The following is a 20,541-nucleotide window of genomic DNA, read 5'->3' on the forward strand; positions in this document are numbered from 1 at the left end:
TCTTCCTCTTCTTCGCCCCTCTTCTTCTTCGTTCTCTTGAGCTCACAAAGCATTCCCGTAACCTAGTAGGGGGATTTGGAACCCTAATCCGAGCCCCTGTCGACGCGGATCTCGTTCGCGGGGCTCGGTTTCGAGGGATTCGATCGGAGATCGCTCTTCTTCTTCGTTGGGTTGGGTGGGGAATCTCCTCGGATCGGAGTGGTGGGGATGGAGCAAGGGATTCAACCCGCGGCGTCGTCCTCGGCGGCGGCGCCGCCGCAGCAGGGGGATTTGCCGGCGAAGAAGCTCGTGCGGCAGCTGGATTTCACCTCCACGGCGTACCCCGGGAACCCCGCGGTGGCCGCCGCGGCCGCCGCCGTGTCGAGGGCTCTCGACCAGCGCCCGCTGCCGCAGCAGATACTCCCCNGCGGCAGCTGGATTTCACCTCCACGGCGTACCCCGGGAACCCCGCGGTGGCCGCCGCGGCCGCCGCCGTGTCGAGGGCTCTCGACCAGCGCCCGCAGCCGCAGCCGCAGGTCCAGCAACCCGTCCCCCGCCCTTCCATCCCGCTAGTCGTGTCAGTGCTCTTTACCCTTCGATCTCCTTGTCCTACTTTCAAATTTAGGTTTTTTTGGTTGGAAGTGATTTGGTTGGTGTGCCTAATTTGTTGAATTTGATGAATGATTCACTTTTTAGGAAGATTCTTATGGTCTTGTTGATTTTTATCTCCAATCCATCAAGTTTAGGAACCCAATTTGAAGTTCTTTTGATTTCAGTTCGATATTTTCGATATTTTTGTCTTTGCAAGTCCTTTACTTCAGGCTTGTAATTAAACTGTTTTTGTATTTGGAAGTAAGATGATTGGTCAAAATTTTGAAATTTCTGAGGCTTGAGTTGAGCGATAAATATTGGTACCGAATTATGGAGATTGAGAAGTTCCTCAGATGTTCTACGTTTCCATATCGTGGAGTTGGACTCTTTATTTTGGTGGGAACATTGAAGTGCATCATAGATAATCTCAACTTTAGGGATTACCCAGTGAAAAAAAAGTTTCCTTTTTTGATTCGTTCTTACTGGTTTAAGACTCCCTTGATTCATTCTTCGTCTAATTTCAATCCTATGGTAAGTATTGGGCTCTGGCTAATATAACTACATTGGGGAGTATTTTACAGTTGGAAAGATTCCAAGATTCGGCATGTCCTCCTTATTAACACATCGCAGTACATGCTATTACGATTTTTCGTGCAGAAACTATTTATTTCTTTATTGATATATTTGTTTTGAAGTTCTGTAAATTACTGTTTATAGACAATTTCTTTTGATGTTCATATGTTTGTTATGGAGTTCTGTGAAGTATTCTTTATATTCTCTTGTCTTAGTCGTCATAGACTACAGTTAACTTTCATGTTGTAAAGTTTTCTGTTGAGTCCTAAGTTTTCCTTTGTCTCTCTTCAGGAAGCCGGAGTCACCCAAGTCACGGACGCGGCAGCATTCTGATGCTAAAGATGGCACACCAACAAGGAAAAAGAATTGCAACTGCAAGAACTCTAGATGTTTGAAGCTGTAAGTGTGATATCATCTTATGGAAACTACTTTACGTTGCCTAATGCTTTCTAGTTACTGCTTGTTAACGGTGCTATTACTCTATGACAGTTGTAAGGTGTGGTTTGTCTGGTTTGAAACATGTACTATGTTTGTTGCATTTGCTTTCTTTAGAATAATTACTTTCTATCTATTTAGTACTACAAAATGTTTCTTCTACCGCACTGCTGAACTGGATCTTTTCACCCTAATCTTAACGCAAGTTGTTATTGGATGTCGGTGATGACAACATAAATGAATGGCTACATAACTGGTAACATATGTATCAATTTGTCACAAGATAAAGATGGTATATCTGGGGGTAGCCACGTCTCATTTTGATGATTTGTGAAATTTTGTACTTATTTCTATTATCTTTATTTGGATTCTCTGAACACTATGTTTCAAAATATCAGGATATCTAACTCATTATTTACTTTTGGCATGAATTTTATCGGAGGTTTTCATTGCTGTATAACAAAACTTGGTCAAATAAAGGGAAATCAGTAAGAAATCTTTGAAGCCCAACTTAGGTTCGTAGAACTCACCTTGCGGCTTGTCATATGCTATTATCATGAATGAATTCTGGAAGAACTAGTCAACTTCTCTAATAACTTTCAAAGGTCGATGCATGCTAATAACTGTTTAGTGCACAAAGATGATTCATATGATGCAATGAAATTTCACCATGATAAAATCTGTATGTGTCAAGTATATTGATGAAATATTCTGATCCTTTAGAATAAGATAATTCAAGGGATAATCCCAGAGCACTTTGTAAAAGGACATATGGTACGGCATGATCTTGTATGAATAGCTGACCTTGCATAGTTAAGAAATAGTGTCCCGATGGTGCAATGATTAGTCACTAATAACTAACTTCATCAGCAGATTTTGTCTGTCATCTGCTTAAGAAAATCGCCATTACAGTTCAAAGGTTGCTTTCAGTTTGATTATGAAGTAATGGATCTTCATTTATCTATGGAAGTTGCATATGGCTTTAGTCATGCTTGTGCTTTTCTCATGCTATGTGGCTTTCTGTTCTTTATTACTGCAATTGTTTTCAAATTTTCTTCCATACTATAATATTAGTTCCTGTGAATGTGTCTCAATCTCATTTCTTATGTGGTTAGGTATTGTGAATGCTTTGCATCTGGGGTTTATTGTGATGGCTGCAACTGTACAAACTGTTGCAATAATGTTGAGAATGAGGCTGCTAGGCGTGACGCTGTTGATACAACATTGGAGCGCAACCCAGATGCCTTTAGGCCTAAGATCGGCAATAGTCCACATGCAGTTCGAGATAGTCGGGTATGTGCTGAGTTGCATTTGCCTTTGTGGACATAACATAATTTGTTTTGTGATGATCGATATCCTCAGAGTGGTGGTTAGTGGTGGTTATTTTTGGACGTTTGAAGTTTCCGTTCGAACTTACATATAATGAATTATATATGTATAAATTTATATGTACCCCCAGAGGCAAATCATTAAACTAAATACACCTCCAGAGGCTAATCATTAAATTTATATGCACCCCCAGGCCCCAGAGGCAAATCATTACTTATGCCATTTTAATTCTACACTAATTGTCTAATATGCAAGGATTAATACTTCTTAACTTCCAGATTCAAATGACCGTGCAATGAACTAAGTGTAGGCGTGTTTCTTTGGTGAGGTGAAACTGAGCAACGCTGGCAATCTTGATTATGTTGGGTTAACATAATTATAACTAGGGATGGTCCTGGGCATGCTCGTTTTGGGGTTAGTTTGGTAGGAAAAACTGTCTGTCTAATTTAATTAAAATTAGAAGGTGCATTCTTGGTTCATTTAATTTACGTGGATCACAAATGTATCCAGCCCAAAAGAGGATGTAATCAAAATAGGATAAATTTAACGGAAATCAGTAAAAATTGACGAAACGTGATAAGAAAGGATATTGTTGAAGCAATGACTCGAACTATTTAAGATATTTTTCACAGTATTGGTATAGAATTTACTAAACTAATCTACCTACAATGAACTATGTTGTGAGGGTTGCAAACACTAAAGGCATGTTTATTTCAACGTAAGTAGACTTTAGGTGGAAGTGGACTTTGGGGTGAAGTGGAGTTTAGGTGAAAATTAATTCACTTCTGCTGTTTGTTTTTAACTGTTGAAGTGTAGTTCTGTGAGTTCTGTTGTTTGTTTGGTAGGAAGTAGATGACGTAAAAAGTGTAGCTCTCCACCCCCGGTATACTTACCTCTGAAGTGATATTATTATCTATTTTGTAACTTAGTGAATAATAAATTATAATAAATAAAAATTAATATAATTATATATGTATATAATTATATATATGTATAATTATAAAATAAAATTTTAAAAAATTATATTATTTGTTTGCATATAAATTATAATAATGCAACAAATAAAATTCTAAAGTTAAAAAATTATTAATATTTAACAAATTCATTTTTCATCATTTTCTAAATATACAAATTAGACAAAAAATATATTAAAACTTACCTAAGCAAATTTGATCACATTACCTAACCAAATTTAACAAGTTCCTTTGCCTCTTTGCACTTCACCGGAATTGACTTCGCCCTGTGGAAGGGCGAAGTCAATTACCCTATTTTGGGTGAACTCGACTTTCGGCCGTAATAAAATTACGGCAAAACAAACAACGGAAGTGATAGTTTACGGCGTAAACAACTTCCCCCCTCTCCACTTCCCCCTCACTTTCACCCAAACAAACACACCCTAAATAAAGTAAAACCTGTGTATATTTGAGTTGACTACTTTCCATAGCTTGTTTATTGACAAAGGACTCTTCAACCTTAAGCCTTTACTTCGGTGGGTTTTGTTGGAACTGCATGCATACTCATAACGTTAATGTCTCACCGCCATAACACTTGATATACAGTTCAACACTTGGTACGCAGTTCAGCAGGAAAGGTGATTAATCACCCCTCTTGCTGCCGTATTGAAATTTAATTTGCTTGTAATGTATAATCCTTTACATCTGATGTTGTTTCATTGACTAGCTTGTCTCTTCTTTTATGCTTAAAATGCAGCCATTTTCATGTCTTTTTAACCAGAAAACATTAAGTTTCAATTTTTGTAGCTATTGTCTAGCCATTCTATTAGAGTTGCTTTTAATCATGGCTTACTCTTTTAGGCTGTGCATTAGTTGAAAATTTGGATTTCGATAATAAGAAGCAGTATAAGTGTAATTATCTGTTGTCATGTTGGCAAACACAAAAGGATTGTCGTTCAAGAAAAAAGTGAGAGACTTAATTATGTGGCAATCATAATTAATTAATTATTAACTTCTTGATAATAATATTCTCCCCCATTTCTTATTTCCCACTTTGGTTGTTTACACATGTTCTTCTCCATGTAGCCTTCCTTGTTTAACATCCTCTATAACAAGAGGCTCCTCTTATTGTTTCCAGAACCAATATGGTACTGTTACTCAATATGTAATTGTTTATTGAATAGTTATGGAAGAATTACCAGAATCGTAAGAAATTTCCAAAAACAAGGTACAAATTTCTAAGAAGCCTGATCTTTTGCTAGTAAATATTACTTAAAATAGAATCTCATTTGCATATCTGTACATTTATTACTCATTGTCTTCCTGTTCTTATTAATTAACCCTTTTTTTAAAAATATAAGTAGTCAAGTCCTATAAACAATAACACATAGACAACGGCTAGGTGGGATAGCTGGTGTCTAGATGGTTGCCAAATGTTTTAGACACCTATCTTACATGTATGCGCCTAACTTGCTTCTGCAGCTTAAGGGAATGCTTTTCCAGTTTAGATCACATGGGGTTGCATGTATTGAGCCAATACAGTATCGCCATGGCTTAAGGAAGAGAGTCTTGATGCCTAGAAATATAATGCGGTCTTGGAGACACCTATATCATTTGGTTTGGCACTTATGTTGGTGCAGTGAGATGCAACTCTTCAACGGTTTTTATTAGTTTAGTGTTGGCATTTCTATCTAACCATATAAATATTTAAGGCCTTGTTGTGGGTCTACTTCACTGTGGAGCCCACTGACTAGTACTACATTTTACTGTTATTTGTGGAGCCTACTGACTAGTACTACATTCTGCTGTTATTTTACTGATGTTCAAACAACATAAACTTCATTATAACCTTTATGTCGATACTGCATTTTAACCATTGGTTATTTCATTTTGCAACATCAAACATGTTACACGTTCTTACTCTCCTCATTTTCATTTCTTGATTCCTTGCTATTTACAAGAAAAGTTGAAGCAAACTTTGCAAAAGATGAGGTTGCGCCTAACTTTTTAAGAGTCTAACAATTAAAAAAAGTTGATAAGAAATAGAACTTTTTTGTACTGCAATGCTTTATTGATAAAGTTTATCTATTCATTTCGCATTGACACCTAAATCTATTATGTCCATTTTATATTAGGGTGACGCAGGAGAGCTCCCTTTGGTGGGAAAGCACAATAAAGGATGCCACTGCAAAAAGTCGGGGTGCCTTAAGAAGTATTGTGAATGCTTTCAAGCCAATATCCTCTGCTCGGATAATTGCAAATGCATAGACTGCAAGAATTTTGAAGGGAGCGAAGAAAGGAGGGCCCTTTTTCATGGTGACCATGGAAGCAACCTTTACATGCAGCAGGCGGCGAATGCAGCCTTAAATGGTGCAATCGGGCCATCCGGGTTTCTTTCTTCTTCGACCTCTAGAAAGAGAAAGAACCAGGAAGTCTTGTTCGGCACATCTGTCCGAGATCAGCCTGTTCACAGGGTCAGTCAATTTCCTCAGGTAACATTTCTGAAAATTTCTTTTTGTATATTCAAGTCACTATATTTACATTACATACAACATAAGTAATATACATGACTACAAGTCAGAATTTCTATATGTTAAATATGATTTTGGAGATAAATATAAATTTGTTAAATATAAATATTAAAAACACTATTCTTTGGCAGCTTAAGCTTTTAGAGAAATCGATTGTTTTGCCTTATTTAATGTGGTATTAGAATAGGAGGTCCTCAGTTCAATCCCACCAGGCCTGAGTCTCATTTAATAATCTTTCTTATTGTTTAATGCACAGAAGCTTGTAATGCTACTGACTGTAACATTTGTGATTACTATTAGGCTGCTCATCTGAGGAATGCTGCACAACCTTCTTTTGCTCCCGTTCCTGTATGTTGTCCTACAAACTCCGCCAATTTAGGAGCTTGCAAAGTCACTTACAGGTAATCTTCAAAAATCTTGAATGCGATCTCCTTCTGATACCTTGGCCACAACTTTAAATTGTGTTATCTGATATAATTTTATGTGGTTCTTAAGGCCTCTTCTAGCCGATATTGTCCAAACAGAGGATGTGAAGGAGCTTTGCAAGATTTTGATAGTATTTTCAAGAGAGATTGCTAATGTTGTTTCTGGTACGTTTCTTATTACATCAGATACTTTTGCCATAGACAGGCAATCGCCATATAATTTCCTTTCTACCAGAATTAATGTGCAATATTTTGCACAATCTTGTTTTATCAGTCATTGAACTTTATCTATGTCACTGATCTTGTTGACAACGACTTGTCTCTTGTTTATAGCCAAATATAAGCAGTTAGACCTTTTTTGTTTCTGCGTTCTAGACAGGTTAATCAACACTTGACTTTTCTCTTATTGATTTTAAGTTATTGCTGTTGTTGTGTTTGATTTTTGGTCCTATCATGGGCTTATCCTTATTGAATGTCTTCATTGCTCAATAGCTGGAGTTGACAATTTCATTACTTTAGTCAATTATTGTGTATCTATCATTTTAATTGATGGTTTTTGCACATTAGTCCCTGAAATCTTTTAATATCATGTACCGTCCACCCTAAACTTCATTATTTGTAGCAGTTTCTGAAATCATCTCTTAGTTTTAATCCAAGATATATGGAGAGATGAAAACTCAATTTTTTCCCCCCCGAGAGTTCATTTATTTTCCTGTATCTTCGCTTTGTGTTCCAAATCTTCTCCTCCCTTGTCTCAGTCCCATTTTTTCTCTCTCTTTCTCTTAAAAATGATATACAATGTCTAATGGCATTAATCTCTTCATCGAACTGCGATCCATAAAATATTTTACATTTCAAATTTGCTAGCTAGTATAAATTAGTATCATTCATCTTTTCTTCTCAATATTGAATGGATCTCGACTTTTCAGATATAGTTGATAACAACCTTTGCCCTTTTGAAGAGCTCTAAAGGGTGGGTTTGAAAAGAATGGGAGTTCTTAAGTTTCTTTAGGAGATTCTTGAATTACATTTTTTTGTTTTCTTAAACATGATTCTATGTGATTTATGCCGGCGGATGGACCTCTTTGTTCTTGTCTTTGTCGTTAGCTTGCAATGTGACTCCACCAGTTGTGGAATGGCGTAGTCTTCAGAAAAACGAAAAAAATATTACTCTGGTTTTGTTTTCTTTAGCTTTTTCATCACAAAGCGCTCTTTGTTTGTCAATATAGTACAAAAGCTTGCTGGAGATTGGAGGCACTTTTCATTTGCCAGTAATAACTTTAGAATCAGTATTTCGTGCATCCCATGATCTCTTTGTTGGTTCATTTTCCTGTATACATTTTTTTCAGAAATAAAGAGCACCTTACATTAAGTTCATTCTGCTTTATTATTTCTCCTTTACACATAACATGATTTATTTATTTGTTCATTTCTCCTTTATATAAAACTTCACTTCAAAATAGCAACAAGTTATTTTTTAAGTTCCTTTCATAATTCTTTCTTGCATATTCATGTGGAAGTTGGTAGACTTACAAGTTGCCTCGAAGTGCCTAAGTTATTGATACATGTCTGTAGACGCAGATCCTTACTTTTTAGTGCCAATATATTCAGGTAGAAAAGCACAAGAAGAGAAGCTTCTAGGGAAAGAAGACATAACGGAAGCCTCTCTCTCCTCCACTAATCATGAAAAAGAAGGCAACCAGAGTGACCTAGAAATTCAAAAAGCATCCGCCAACGATCGCTTAGGTGGGACCAACATTGACAAAACAAATGCAGAGCAATCCGGATCTGACCATGCTGATACACAGAAAATTAGCAGGCCAATGTCTCCTGGAACCCTAGCTTTAATGTGTGATGAAGAAGATACAATGTTCATTACTCCTCAAAATGCTGCTTTGACTCCAAGCTTTCCAGCCAATCAGAACATGTCTGAGGTCTATGCGGAGCAAGAAAGGGGTGTTTTGATGAAATTCCGGGATTACATTCGTAAGATTGTGACCTGTGGGAGAATGAAAGGTATATTATTTTTTTCCCCTTATCTCTTTATGTGGGTATTGCTTACTATGTCTTATTGATTTGTTTCCTTGCTCAATTTCAGTTTGTAGTTTCTCTTTGCTCTGGAATCTTTTACGTATAAATGTAGAGTCCTTACCTGAACTACAGAGCATTTTGAAGTTAGCTCTTAAACATTATAAGTTTTGACATTGCTACCTGACCAGATAATATGTTGATTTATGTATCTTTGACAGATTTTAGTAATATTTTTAACCTTTTTGACAGAATATTTTGTAACCTAATAGAGTATTCTGTTATTTGATTTACTGTTCAATTTTTGCGGCGGAAAATGTATGGCAGAAAATGTATGTTTCTAAGAGAAGTCAACAGAATTTTCTGAAACCACAAGTAATGAAATGATTTGTAATAGAATTAAAAATTTTGAAGTTCAGGCACCCATTTGAAAATATATTACAGTTTGCGTCTTTCAAGTTGAAACAGCATGCTACACTCAGATCAGTTCTTGGTATAGTTAGTCAATTGATTCCTCTGTTAGCTGATTAAGATGATCTATCTATTATGAGCTGCGCAGCCTGTTGTAATATTTATCCTATCTTTGGAGGGAAGGGCCAAAAAATGGAGCATCTTATTTCATTTTCTCATTATGTCCTGTTTGGTTGTAGAATAAGCCATCTAAATGTTATGTACATTTTATTAAGCTAATATGTGATTATGGGAGGTTAAAAGTGAAGTTCTAGAGATCAACATGTTGTGAAGTTATCCATATTTTAAACTCTGGAAAAAGATGGATTTCTTCCAAGTTTTTGTCCAACAGAATCAGGATTCAGTTAGTAATTTTTTTTTTTTTTTTTAAAGAAAGGTTTGGTTACAAATTCAATCATCATTTGGCTATTGTTTCATTTTTTTATTTTTTTATTTTTCTATTTTAGTTACTTATTTCTGTGTGTGGTAGAAGCCAAATTGCTCAAAGCATAATATTTTATTTCTTGGCCTCAAATTCTGGATATTTTGGTAGTCCTCTATTTCCTCATTCTCCCAGAAACAATTGTATATGATGACAAATTTAATGTCTCTATCTATTCACACGCAAGTTAGGAAACCTAGTTTTGAATTCTTCCCTGGGCTAGTCCAAAAGGACTATTTAAGAACAGCTACTAGAATTTGTTCTCTAATCACCAAATAATTTTGTTGGCTAGAAAAAATAGCAAATTGTTTTTGTTAGTACAGTCAATTCTAGCTTTAATTCGGTGTAAGTATTGGGATGATAATAATAATAATGATGTAATCTTTTTGTAATTTTGCAGAGGAAAGGTACTCGTTGATGGCGATGAAATCTGAAACGCCTTCTCGCCAGGAACCAATCAGCAATGGTGTTCCCAAAGCTCTCATGTCAAGAACAACAGAGCTTCCTCCCGTGACCAAAACGGTAACTGCTAGTTCCAGTAAGTATCCATCTATCGAACGCCCAATTTCTGGACCTATCGAGAAAAAACCTAAGATTGAGCATAGCGAGTCATAGAAATGTAAAGTATTAAAAAAAAAAAAAAGAGAAAAGGAGAGGAGATTATAGCAGTATTCGAAGCACATTGCTGAATCTTTTTATTTGCACTCTGACAATGTGGAAATGCTGTAGGTAAACTTCTTGTTGACTCGATTAATAAATTCCATCCAATCGAGCCACTCATTTTAATTTTAACCTTACACCGAGTTGCTGTGATTTGTACTTGTAGATAATTTGAACATATTTCTCCAAGTTTGATTGTGCAATTAGCATATAGTTCGCTGTATCGTAGGCAGAATATATTGGTGATTTTCATGTAGTTGGTTGAACATTAGAGAGGTTGCCCTAATGTAGGGGCATGTTTAGGGTTCATCTCTCTTTTCTTTAGCAAATGCTAGCTTAATCTTATGTGGAAGGATGGAAATGTTCTCACCTTTTTTTTTTTTTTCATTTTTGGACAAAGAATTGTAGTGAAAAATCTATAGAGAAAATCTACAATTTATTTAAAAAGGTTGCACCTTTGTAATAATTAGCTGCATGATTTTGCCATGAGTAGTGGTATTAATAGGAGTGGTGCTACATTCACAATTTCGACTCACTGTTTGGTGAATGTTGTTTATTTTGGAGTATATGTCATTTATTTTGAAGTATATGTCAGTCACACCACATCATCTATTAATAGTCAATCATATTTTTCCTTGTGAGTAGAAAGTATAGTAAAAATATTTTTTTATTAAGGGAAAATTTCAAGTACCATCTTGTGATTTCGCACTTTCGTATTTTAGTACCCTGTGGTTTAAAGTGTATCGCTTTCGTGTCCTGTGGTTTTATTTTTTTCTTTTTGTTATTCCTTCCATTAATTTTTTTCGTTAAATCAGTGATAAAGATAAAACTAAAGGGTATTAAAGTGAATATTTGATAAACTATAGGTGGGGCATGTGAAATTTTTTGTATATGTTTTAACGAAAAGTTAACGGAGGGGTAACGAGAAGAAAAAAAAAAAATCACGAAGTAGTAAATTGATATATTTTAAATCATAGGGTACTAAAGCGAGAAAGTGTGAAATTATAGAGGTGGTATTTTGAAGTTTACCTTTTTATTAACTATGATAGGATGGATGAGCTCCAAAGAAGCAATTTGATTGGTTGAGGTACACCACAGTGTGAGGCGTGTTTGGTTTGAAGTCGGAGTCGGAATCGAAATCGGAATCAAAATAAGGCAGAATCGGAATCGGAATATCTCATTATCTAATTCTGTTTGATTCATCACCTGAATCGGAATCGGAATAAATCATTCTCATTGTCGGTGTTTGGTTCAGGTGGATATAAAAAACATAATCAAATTAGTATATTAACATTATCTTTATAATATATTAATTTAAATTCAAATTAAATATTAAATATTTAAAAACTACATCAAAATTTTGAAATAATGTCAAAATTTTAAATGTATGTTTTTTTTAAAAAAAATTAAACTTTGAAGTTGAGTGGATAATTCAAAATATGAAACTAAATTTTGATTTATTCAAATTCAAACTTAAAATTACAATTACAATTTTAATTTGAATCCATAAATTTAATTTAAGTTTGAAATAAAATTTGAATAAAACTTTATATAAATTAAAATTTAATTTAAATTCAAATTATAAGTTAGATTCGAAATATTTGATTAAATTTTAATTTTTAATTTAAGTTTAAATTAAAATTTAAAATAATATATTTAATTTTTAAATTTTAACTCATATTTTAATTAAAAAATTTGAAAAAATAAATTTAATCCGAATAAATATCCATTCCGTCCGGATTCAACTTTCAATCCGGCCTCCTAGGCCGGATTGAAAAAAAAGGTGATTGGGAGATTCCCATTCCACTCGGGAATTGGAATCGGAATGGAACTCTCGCGTACCAAACACCCACAAACGAATTTACCCATTTCGATTCCGATTTCAGGATGAAAAAGAAGCGAACCAAACACGCCCTGTATGCGGTCGCTGCATTCTAGATAATTTCCATCCAACGGTTATTGGAGATTTGGCGAGAGCAAAAGTAGTTTTTTTTTCTTAATAGAGCAGGAATTGTTTCCTTATGGAGCTGGTATATTTGGTCGTACCTTTTTTTTTTTTTTCGTAGCGATTGACCTCTTACTATAAGACCCTAATTGGAGCAGATTATCATATATAAACCGGAGAAGCTAGATGATTGTGTTGGACTATTGGTGTTAATTATTAATTTTAAAAACTCGAGCTATTAGAAAAATATAATTAATCATTTAAAGCGTACAGACACATCATTTACATGTCTTGATTGTGATTCAGCCCAATTAACCTTACGGCACTTCGAACCTAACCTCGTCAGATTTAGTCTCACGCCATTTCGAATGTGACTCGATCCAATCTGTTCTCCTTCCATATAATAGGAGGATGAACCTTTTTAAGCCAACAGATAGACCTATCATAAGATCATTCATGGAGCAGATTATTGTGTATAAATCGGAGAAGTCGGAGGCTTGAACTCAAGATTGTTAAATAAAAGGGTTTCAAACCTCGGACCTCAAGGATGGACTTCAGAATAGCAGTCAACTAACTAGTCGAGAAGTAGTGCTTGTAAGAAGGTCCAAATAGTCTACCATGTTTGCTTTGAACCATCCAGTGAAATGTTCTGCATTTTATATATGCTTTCAGTTCTACCACCAAATATATTGCAGACTTTTCTTGATTAAGTAATTAATTCCTTCATAAAATGATTGGGTAGCTGGATTGAAAGTAAGAGATTTCCTCATGAAGAAGAAGAGAAAAGAAGAGAACTCCAAAACATGTTACTGCAGAATGTTACTTAAGTGTTTGACAATTATAGGCAATAATCAAGTGTTTTGGGCCCAACAAGGTTGATATTTAAATTGTAACGACCCGACCCGTTAGCAAGGATAACTCGTCGAGTCCAAACCACCGGCCCAACAAAAAGTTCTTTTTCTTTTCCATCCGATGTGAGACTATTGCGGCGTTACATAAGCGAGAAAAAGGATGCTTGATTTTTTTCAGGCCCCATGGATACCTTATCCTTTGAATACATATTTTCCAACTTTGTTATCATTTCATTAAGTTCAGCGAATACAAGCTTCATATACTGAATTAAAATTCACAAATACACCGAGAAAAAGAGTTCATGTCTATTTATTTATTTGCACATTATACAGCAAAAAACAAATCTGGAACAGAGAAAATGTACAACTCAAATCATTCCTGATCTTGATAAGATACAAATTCGTAGTTTCCCTCTCGACGATGTAACAGTGTGCAGCTTTTCACTGTCCAAAGATATCGGAAATCGACTTCTTGATATTTCTCACTAACTCTTCCCTGGAAAGAATTAAAAGGTAAAATGCAATTACTGAAATGGGTTGAAACAATAGAAACCACAAGATTACAGGTGCGAAATTTAAAGTGCAACAAAGTACTAAAATGTGGTGGAGAGGAAGGATATATAAATTTGCAGCAGCTCTGGATCATATAGTTCTCAGAGTTGAAGATTCAAAAGAATTATTGTTCCTTTGTGAATAAAATTTTTACCTCTGATCCGAACAGAAAAATAGTTCCACATAAAAGGGAACCAAGGAAGCTCACTGAGAATGTCCTCATAATAAAATAGAAGTTTTGACTGATTGAGGAGTGTGAATTCTTTTTCTTTTTTCTTTTTTTTTTTCCTCAAGGATCAAATAATCAACATGGAAAACAACAGTTTAAATTGTAATGACCCGACTAACTAGCAATATGGGCCCAAACTATCGGCCCAAAATACTTACGTCCAGTTATTATTAATAAGGTGCGTTACTAACCCTAACGTTCTCATCAGATCCAAATATGATGACAGACAATATAGATCAAAATTATTAGGCAACGTGAAATTTTAGAGGTGATTTTTGTGGGTTCAAGAGGTGGCTCCACATAGCATTAAGTTCTCACATTTTCGACTAGTATTTGATCCTGGATATCAACTGTAACGACGACCCGACCCGCTAGCAATTAGGTCCAAACTACCAGCCCAAAATGCTTAAGTGCTATAGACTCTTCTATTTTAGACCCTGACGTCCTCATCAGGTACAAATATTACACTTAGCTCTCACACTGCTAACAACAATAATTTGTTGGGCGCAAACCACCGGTCCAAAATACTGAAGCCCAGTTATTATTATAGGGTGCTTGACCTCTTATATTTCCAATAAGAACCTCTTTTCCATCCGATATGGGACTATTGGGGTATTATATAAATATATATATATATTTTTTTTCTTCTGGAAGTAAGCAATTTAACATGGAAAAAAACACTTTAAACCATTATTTTTGGTTTAAGGATCAAATAGTTGTGTGTTTCTTACCTGTCAGGTTTAAAGAGGAGGTATCGATATATGAACCACTGCAAAAGAAAAGCAAGGGGTTAAGGCAAATAAGGAGAATCAAAACTTCTTTATGTCCACTTACATTCCAGCTTCTTTTTTTTTTCGCAAAGTGCTATAGAAAAGGTTTCAGAGTTTTTACCCAAGAAAACAATATTCCAATGAACTCAAGAGCACTTGGGACAACAGGAAGCTTGTCAATAGCCTGCAACCAATATAATCAATTTCTCACTTGTAAAATGTGAAGCAACTAATCAAGAACTAGCTTGCCAAACTATCTTTTTTTTTATTGTGTTATGGCTACAAATGATGCAATTGAAGTCAACAGAGATCCCTTTTCTTCTGTATGAACGAAAAATGAATTACAAAAACATTCTCGACATCACAAAGAAATAAATTACCCCAATAAGATTTACAGAAGCCCAAATTGCAACGATGGCCGCGAAACCAAAACCAGCTAGAGCTATACGATCTTCAGAGCTGTTCCACTGTCTCAGAGATACACAAATAGAAAGTTTCCTTAGGTTTTTCTCTGTCAAAATAACGACGGCCTTAAATGATATGATGGTTTAAAAATTTAACGTGAAAACATGTACGCACAATATTAAAAGATCTAGAGATCTATGACACTTAGTAGTGGACTTTGCGTAGCATCGAGTGTCTGAATAGCTACTATTTTTGTTGTAAACAGGCTAATATTTCAGGTCAAAAATAGGAGTCAGTCGTTTAATTTACTATGAGGTCACGTAATTCTACCCTCGACATCTATCATAATTTCCTCACAAAATAGATTTTAAGAAAACAAACACTGGTTAGCAACCATTATGTGTTACCATTCTCCATTTTGTTGTGCAAACTTTCCCAAAAAGATAATTATCTTTCAGGTCTTCAGACTCTAATGTTAAGCTTTTTACATCCTTAATAACATTTGACATTTGTTTTTTGCATTTTGTAATATGTAACACAAATAAACCATGCACCCAAAAACTCACTGCATTTTGAACGTATTTGACGATGCTTCCGGATGAAGAAGATTCAGAACTATCTCCTGCAGCCTTCGCAAATGCTATCGAATGCCTCTTTCTACCTGCAGCAAGAAATCCATGGTAAACTTAAAACTGTGGTAAATAAAGTACTGAATCTAATATCAATTACAGCATAACGAAGAGATCTCATCCTTGCTGCTAAATGAGAGTGTTCAAAAGGGCTGTTATTACATACTTATTGAAGTGAAGAATTAAGTAAATATGTTACTTTTTATACCAAAATTTAGCAGATGGGTCACCTGACGAGATGCATATTTCATTTTAGCACGACCTGATTGTTACACGACAAATAAGCAATTGATGTTATCTTGGAAAGAACCTCTAATGCGAACTTATGAGCGAGAAAGACCAGCTATTTAAGCTCGACTAGTTGAATGTCTTATTCTGAACTCACTAACTCAAGTGAATATGATAATCTTTACACCAAAATTTAGCATATGATCAACTAATGATCGTATGATCATTGACGAAAAGTTTATCTTGTAACAATTAGTTCATTGACAAAATGAAGCATGCATCTTATCAGATGATATTTTGTCAGTGACCTAATGGTATATGATAAACATGCAGCTGAAGTTACTTACCATGGGAAAATTTTTTAATGGGCATTAATGAAAGAACCCAACCAATCACTACAAATCAATATCTCCCATTATTACCATATTCCAAGATTCATATCTTCAAGATAAAAATCTTCGAAATGCATATCAGTAAAAAGATTCTTGATTTTAAGAACAAGATAAATATGTCGATGCCTAAAGCATTCTCATCTTTACCTTCTTGAGTAAAATACAAGTTGATTCCTATTACGAGATACCAAAGTAGTCACTAAACTCATTTTATTGACATAGTTCAATAGTCTAAAGAATAGAGAATTATTGATACGATTCACTTATAAAGCTTAAAGAATAAAATTCTCAGGACTAGATTGACAAATACTATAGAAAATTGACCAAATTGGTAGCTCCATAAAACTCATTTGAGAAAACAACAACAACAACAACAACAACAACAACAACAACAACAACAAAATCTGGTATGAAGAGAAAAGGAAAGAAGAAACAACAGAAAATACGATAAAAGATGAAGGTTGAATGCCTGAGGTTGCTTTACTTCTGATACATATTTTCATTATGTTCTGTTTCCCCAAAACAGCATATGCAACTCTGAAATTCATTAAGTGAAATTCACTTGTCCATGCTAGAGGAAGTTTACGCTTGTAAAAGAGCATTTATTTCAGTGAAATTCCTTAAGCTGCAAAAAGGTGAAACATATTCATAATTGATAAATGCTTCATTAAGGCCTTGTTTGGTATTGCTACCAACTTTTTTCCTTTTTTTTCTAAACAGAATTTCTATATGAAATATTGTAGCAGAAGAGGATGGCAAATTGCTCGCAATTCTTTCATCTAAGGTGTTTACTTGGTAACAAGAAAGGAAAAAAAAAGANAAAAAAAAGAAAAAGAAAAAAGGAGAAAACATAGAGAATATAGATTGTAATTTAATAGCTCTGGGGAATAAACTCATCATGTTTCTAGCCAAATACCTATTACTTTGGATAAATAAAACACCTGATCATAAGGGTGTCAATAGAACAGACATTTTTTCCCCGTCTAATAATAAACATTTAGCAATCTAGCCAGTAATTTTTCTTTTTCTTTTTTTTTTTTTTTATTTTTTTTTTTAAAAAAATTATTGTTCATCATTTTGCAGGGTGCATTGCAAGCTAACCAATCGTAAAAATATATTTTAAAAGATTCTTCTCCTAGTATATCAAATCGTATATAGAATTAGTATTTGAAAAAAACAAAAAAGGGTACTGATACCATATAACAATGCGCAGTTTTTACCACAGAAATACAACATTAAAGAATAGAAAAACTAACTTATTCTAAATTTTTTAGGTGCCAAAAAATGATCTCCTTCCCTTCTAAAAAAACATTTGCAACAACAACCGAAAAAGTCCAAGCAAGGTTATTGAAAGGATATTAAATTGAACTTTTTTATTAATAGGCTTAATTACAAAAATAATTTGGCAAAAAATTTATTTATAAAATTAGATATATGCAATGAATGAACTACCGCTTTTTAAATATGGCAAATTATTCGCCGCTTCCTTTAACATATTAAAACTATTTTTAAAGTTTACTACTATACATTTTTCAAAGTTCAGACGTGAAAAATATATAAGTTACGTAAAAATGGCGAATGATTTATCGCTTTTAAGAAACAATAAATGATTTATTCACCGTTTAAGCCTAGTTTTATAAATAAAAATTTTGAATGCCTATATTTATAATTAAAATTAAAATGTTTCGTAGGTTCAGTAGCCTAAAAACTCCAATTAAATTAACACCAGAAATTAATAGCAACCAAACCTTCTACTTCCCCAACCCTTTCTCAAACTAATATACAAAAGCAATCATAGTTCTCACTTTTACATGAAAAAAAAAAAAGAAAAAAAAAGAAAAAAAAAAGGAATCAACTAATCCAATAAGAATTAGCTTTGGTGTACATTTAGAAGATTAAAATCACCTGCCACTGTGGGAGCTGGGATCTTTGGAAGATCCCCAAAGAGGGCTTTGTTTCCACACAGCATAAGAGACTGGGGTGTAGCAATGGAGAAGGCAAAAGCCATGACCATTAGCTGCAAAAAAAGAAAAAAAAAGAAAAAAAAAAAAGGAGATTAAAAGTTGAAAAAAAAGAAAAAAAAATTGTCCTGATTGCAGACTGGACAAGGCAAACTAAGAGCTGAATTCGACTGAATAAATTGATGGTTAGGGTGTAGACTGACTGACCAGAGAAGAACTCCTTTGTGTGGGTGAGTCGACACCACTTCTTCGTGATAGGATAATGCAGGTGTTTTTCGTTTTTAGATAATATTATTATAATGAACAGGACTGTTGTGATCTCAAGAGCACGGAGATCTCCGTTTTCCTGAGCCGTTTTTGATGATTGAGTTTTCGAATCGACGATCGGCTCCGTTAGACATGATCTAGCATATTTGAAGTTTTTAGAAAATAATTTTTACGATTTTTTGATATTATTTACCTAGTGATCGAAAGGATTCAAAATCAATAATTTTTAAAGGTTGATATCTGTCGTTTTTAAGTTTAACGGTGTAGAAGTATTCAAATTAGATGAAATTTTGATACAAAATTCTTTATACAATCTACAACAAGATCAATATTTCTGATTGAAAATTTTAGTGCTATATCACCACTTTTTATAGAATTTTTATTTTCAGCCGTTAAAAATTATTAATTTTGAATTCTTTCGGTTGCTAGGTAAATGATATCGAAAAATTACAAAAATTAATTTCTAGAAATTTCAAATACGCTAGATCAAGTCTAACTGAGCCGATCGTCGATTCGAAAATTCCATCATCAAAAACGGCTCAGGAGCACGGAGGGCTCCGTGCTCCTAAGAGCACAACAGTCCTACTCTTATTATAATATTATTATTTGAGAGGGCGAATTATAACGGATGAGAAATTTGTAAGGATCCGACTATGGTGTAGCACTTAGCTCTCAGTCCCGTAAACTCTTATACTAATTAATAATAATAAATTATTGAGTCTAAATTACTGGAAATAATATTTAATGGGTCTACAAAAACTTTTGAAATATTCAATTTGCCCTTATTTTTTTGTGTGTATAGTTCTCCGTTATACAAAAATATCCCTACCACTAGTACTAGTTAAGTTATCTCAAGTTAAATCCGGATTAAATTTCTATCTGGGTTCAAAGAAAATTAAAATATTTTTCTTGCTCTTAATTTAAGGGTAAATAAGAAAAATTGGTGATGGTAGAAGACAAAAAATCAGAGTATTTCGTTTGGCTATATATTAAGGGCAAATAAGAAAAATAGGTGACGGTAGAAATGTAGAATAATATATTTGAAAGGATAAAATAATAATTTTACAGAGATAACGGCAGTTCACTAACAGAATTTAACTTTATGGATATGGATATATTTGAATAATTTGGAACGTTAAAAAGATATTTTTAATATTAGCCTTATAAGAGGGGTAATTTAGAAAGTCAAAAATTTTTCAGAAGTATATTTATAATGAGTTGAGTTAGAATACTTCTAAAAGCACCAAAGAGGTGGTGCTTTTGAGTTTTTAGCCTTTGGATGAAGAAATGTAGGGTTGGGATGATAGTGGTAGGCGGTGATAGGTGGAATAGTGTTTGATCAAAGGGGTATTAGTAATCGGGGAGTAGATTCAAGGGCTGAAAACTTAGAAACACCAAGGAGGTGGTGCTTCTAAAAATATTCTAGCTCAATTCATAAACAATTGCCCCTACTATTTATATATCAAATCACAATTTTATTTTCATCTGATTTGGATCATTGAGATATTGCAAAATTATTACCCGAACCAGGGTACAAGTAGGGGTGAAAGTGGTTAGCATGATTTCTGATGAAATTCATCATCAGATACGATCGGATTTGAAAATGGACGTTAGAATTATACATCCCACCGAATTCGAATATTATATTTACAATATTTTTGAATTCAGATTTGAATACAAATATATTATAATACTTTGAATACAGATTTGAATATCCAAATATACATATATAGAGTTGAGCTAGAATACTATCGGTAGCAAACGGGCTCCGTTGCCACCCATTTGTTTTCGATGATGAAATCTCCAAATCGACGATCGGCACCGTTAAATATAATCTATACCACTTGAAGTATCTAGAAATCAAATTTCATGCTTTTTCGATATTGTTCTCTTGTCCATTAAGTGGGCGTAAAAAT

At 34.2% G+C, this 20,541-nt stretch overlaps 2 protein-coding genes across 2 annotated transcripts; one reads left to right on the plus strand and one right to left on the minus strand.

Moving 5' to 3' along the window:
• On the plus strand, positions 498-10,531 carry LOC109717865 (protein tesmin/TSO1-like CXC 5; the record flags this gene model as incomplete). Its single annotated transcript, XM_020243813.1, is given in 8 exon segments — positions 498-556; positions 1,435-1,542; positions 2,694-2,871; positions 5,996-6,352; positions 6,692-6,792; positions 6,887-6,981; positions 8,428-8,832; positions 10,137-10,531. Coding segments are annotated over 8 exon segments (1,518 nt in total), but the record flags the coding sequence as incomplete, so codon positions are not given.
• Positions 13,403-18,695, minus strand: LOC109717778 (protein CURVATURE THYLAKOID 1C, chloroplastic). Its single transcript, XM_020243679.1, has 7 exons — positions 18,566-18,695; positions 18,303-18,414; positions 15,715-15,809; positions 15,124-15,210; positions 14,865-14,927; positions 14,705-14,742; positions 13,403-13,688 (listed from the first exon to the last, which is right to left on the minus strand). The coding sequence occupies exons 2-7, from the start codon at positions 18,409-18,411 to the stop codon at positions 13,634-13,636; spliced, it is 447 nt and encodes a 148-aa protein (XP_020099268.1). The 5' UTR covers positions 18,412-18,414; positions 18,566-18,695; the 3' UTR covers positions 13,403-13,633.

This window comes from Ananas comosus, linkage group 11, assembly GCF_001540865.1.
Source record: "Ananas comosus cultivar F153 linkage group 11, ASM154086v1, whole genome shotgun sequence".
Classification (NCBI taxonomy): Eukaryota; Viridiplantae; Streptophyta; class Magnoliopsida; order Poales; family Bromeliaceae; genus Ananas; species Ananas comosus.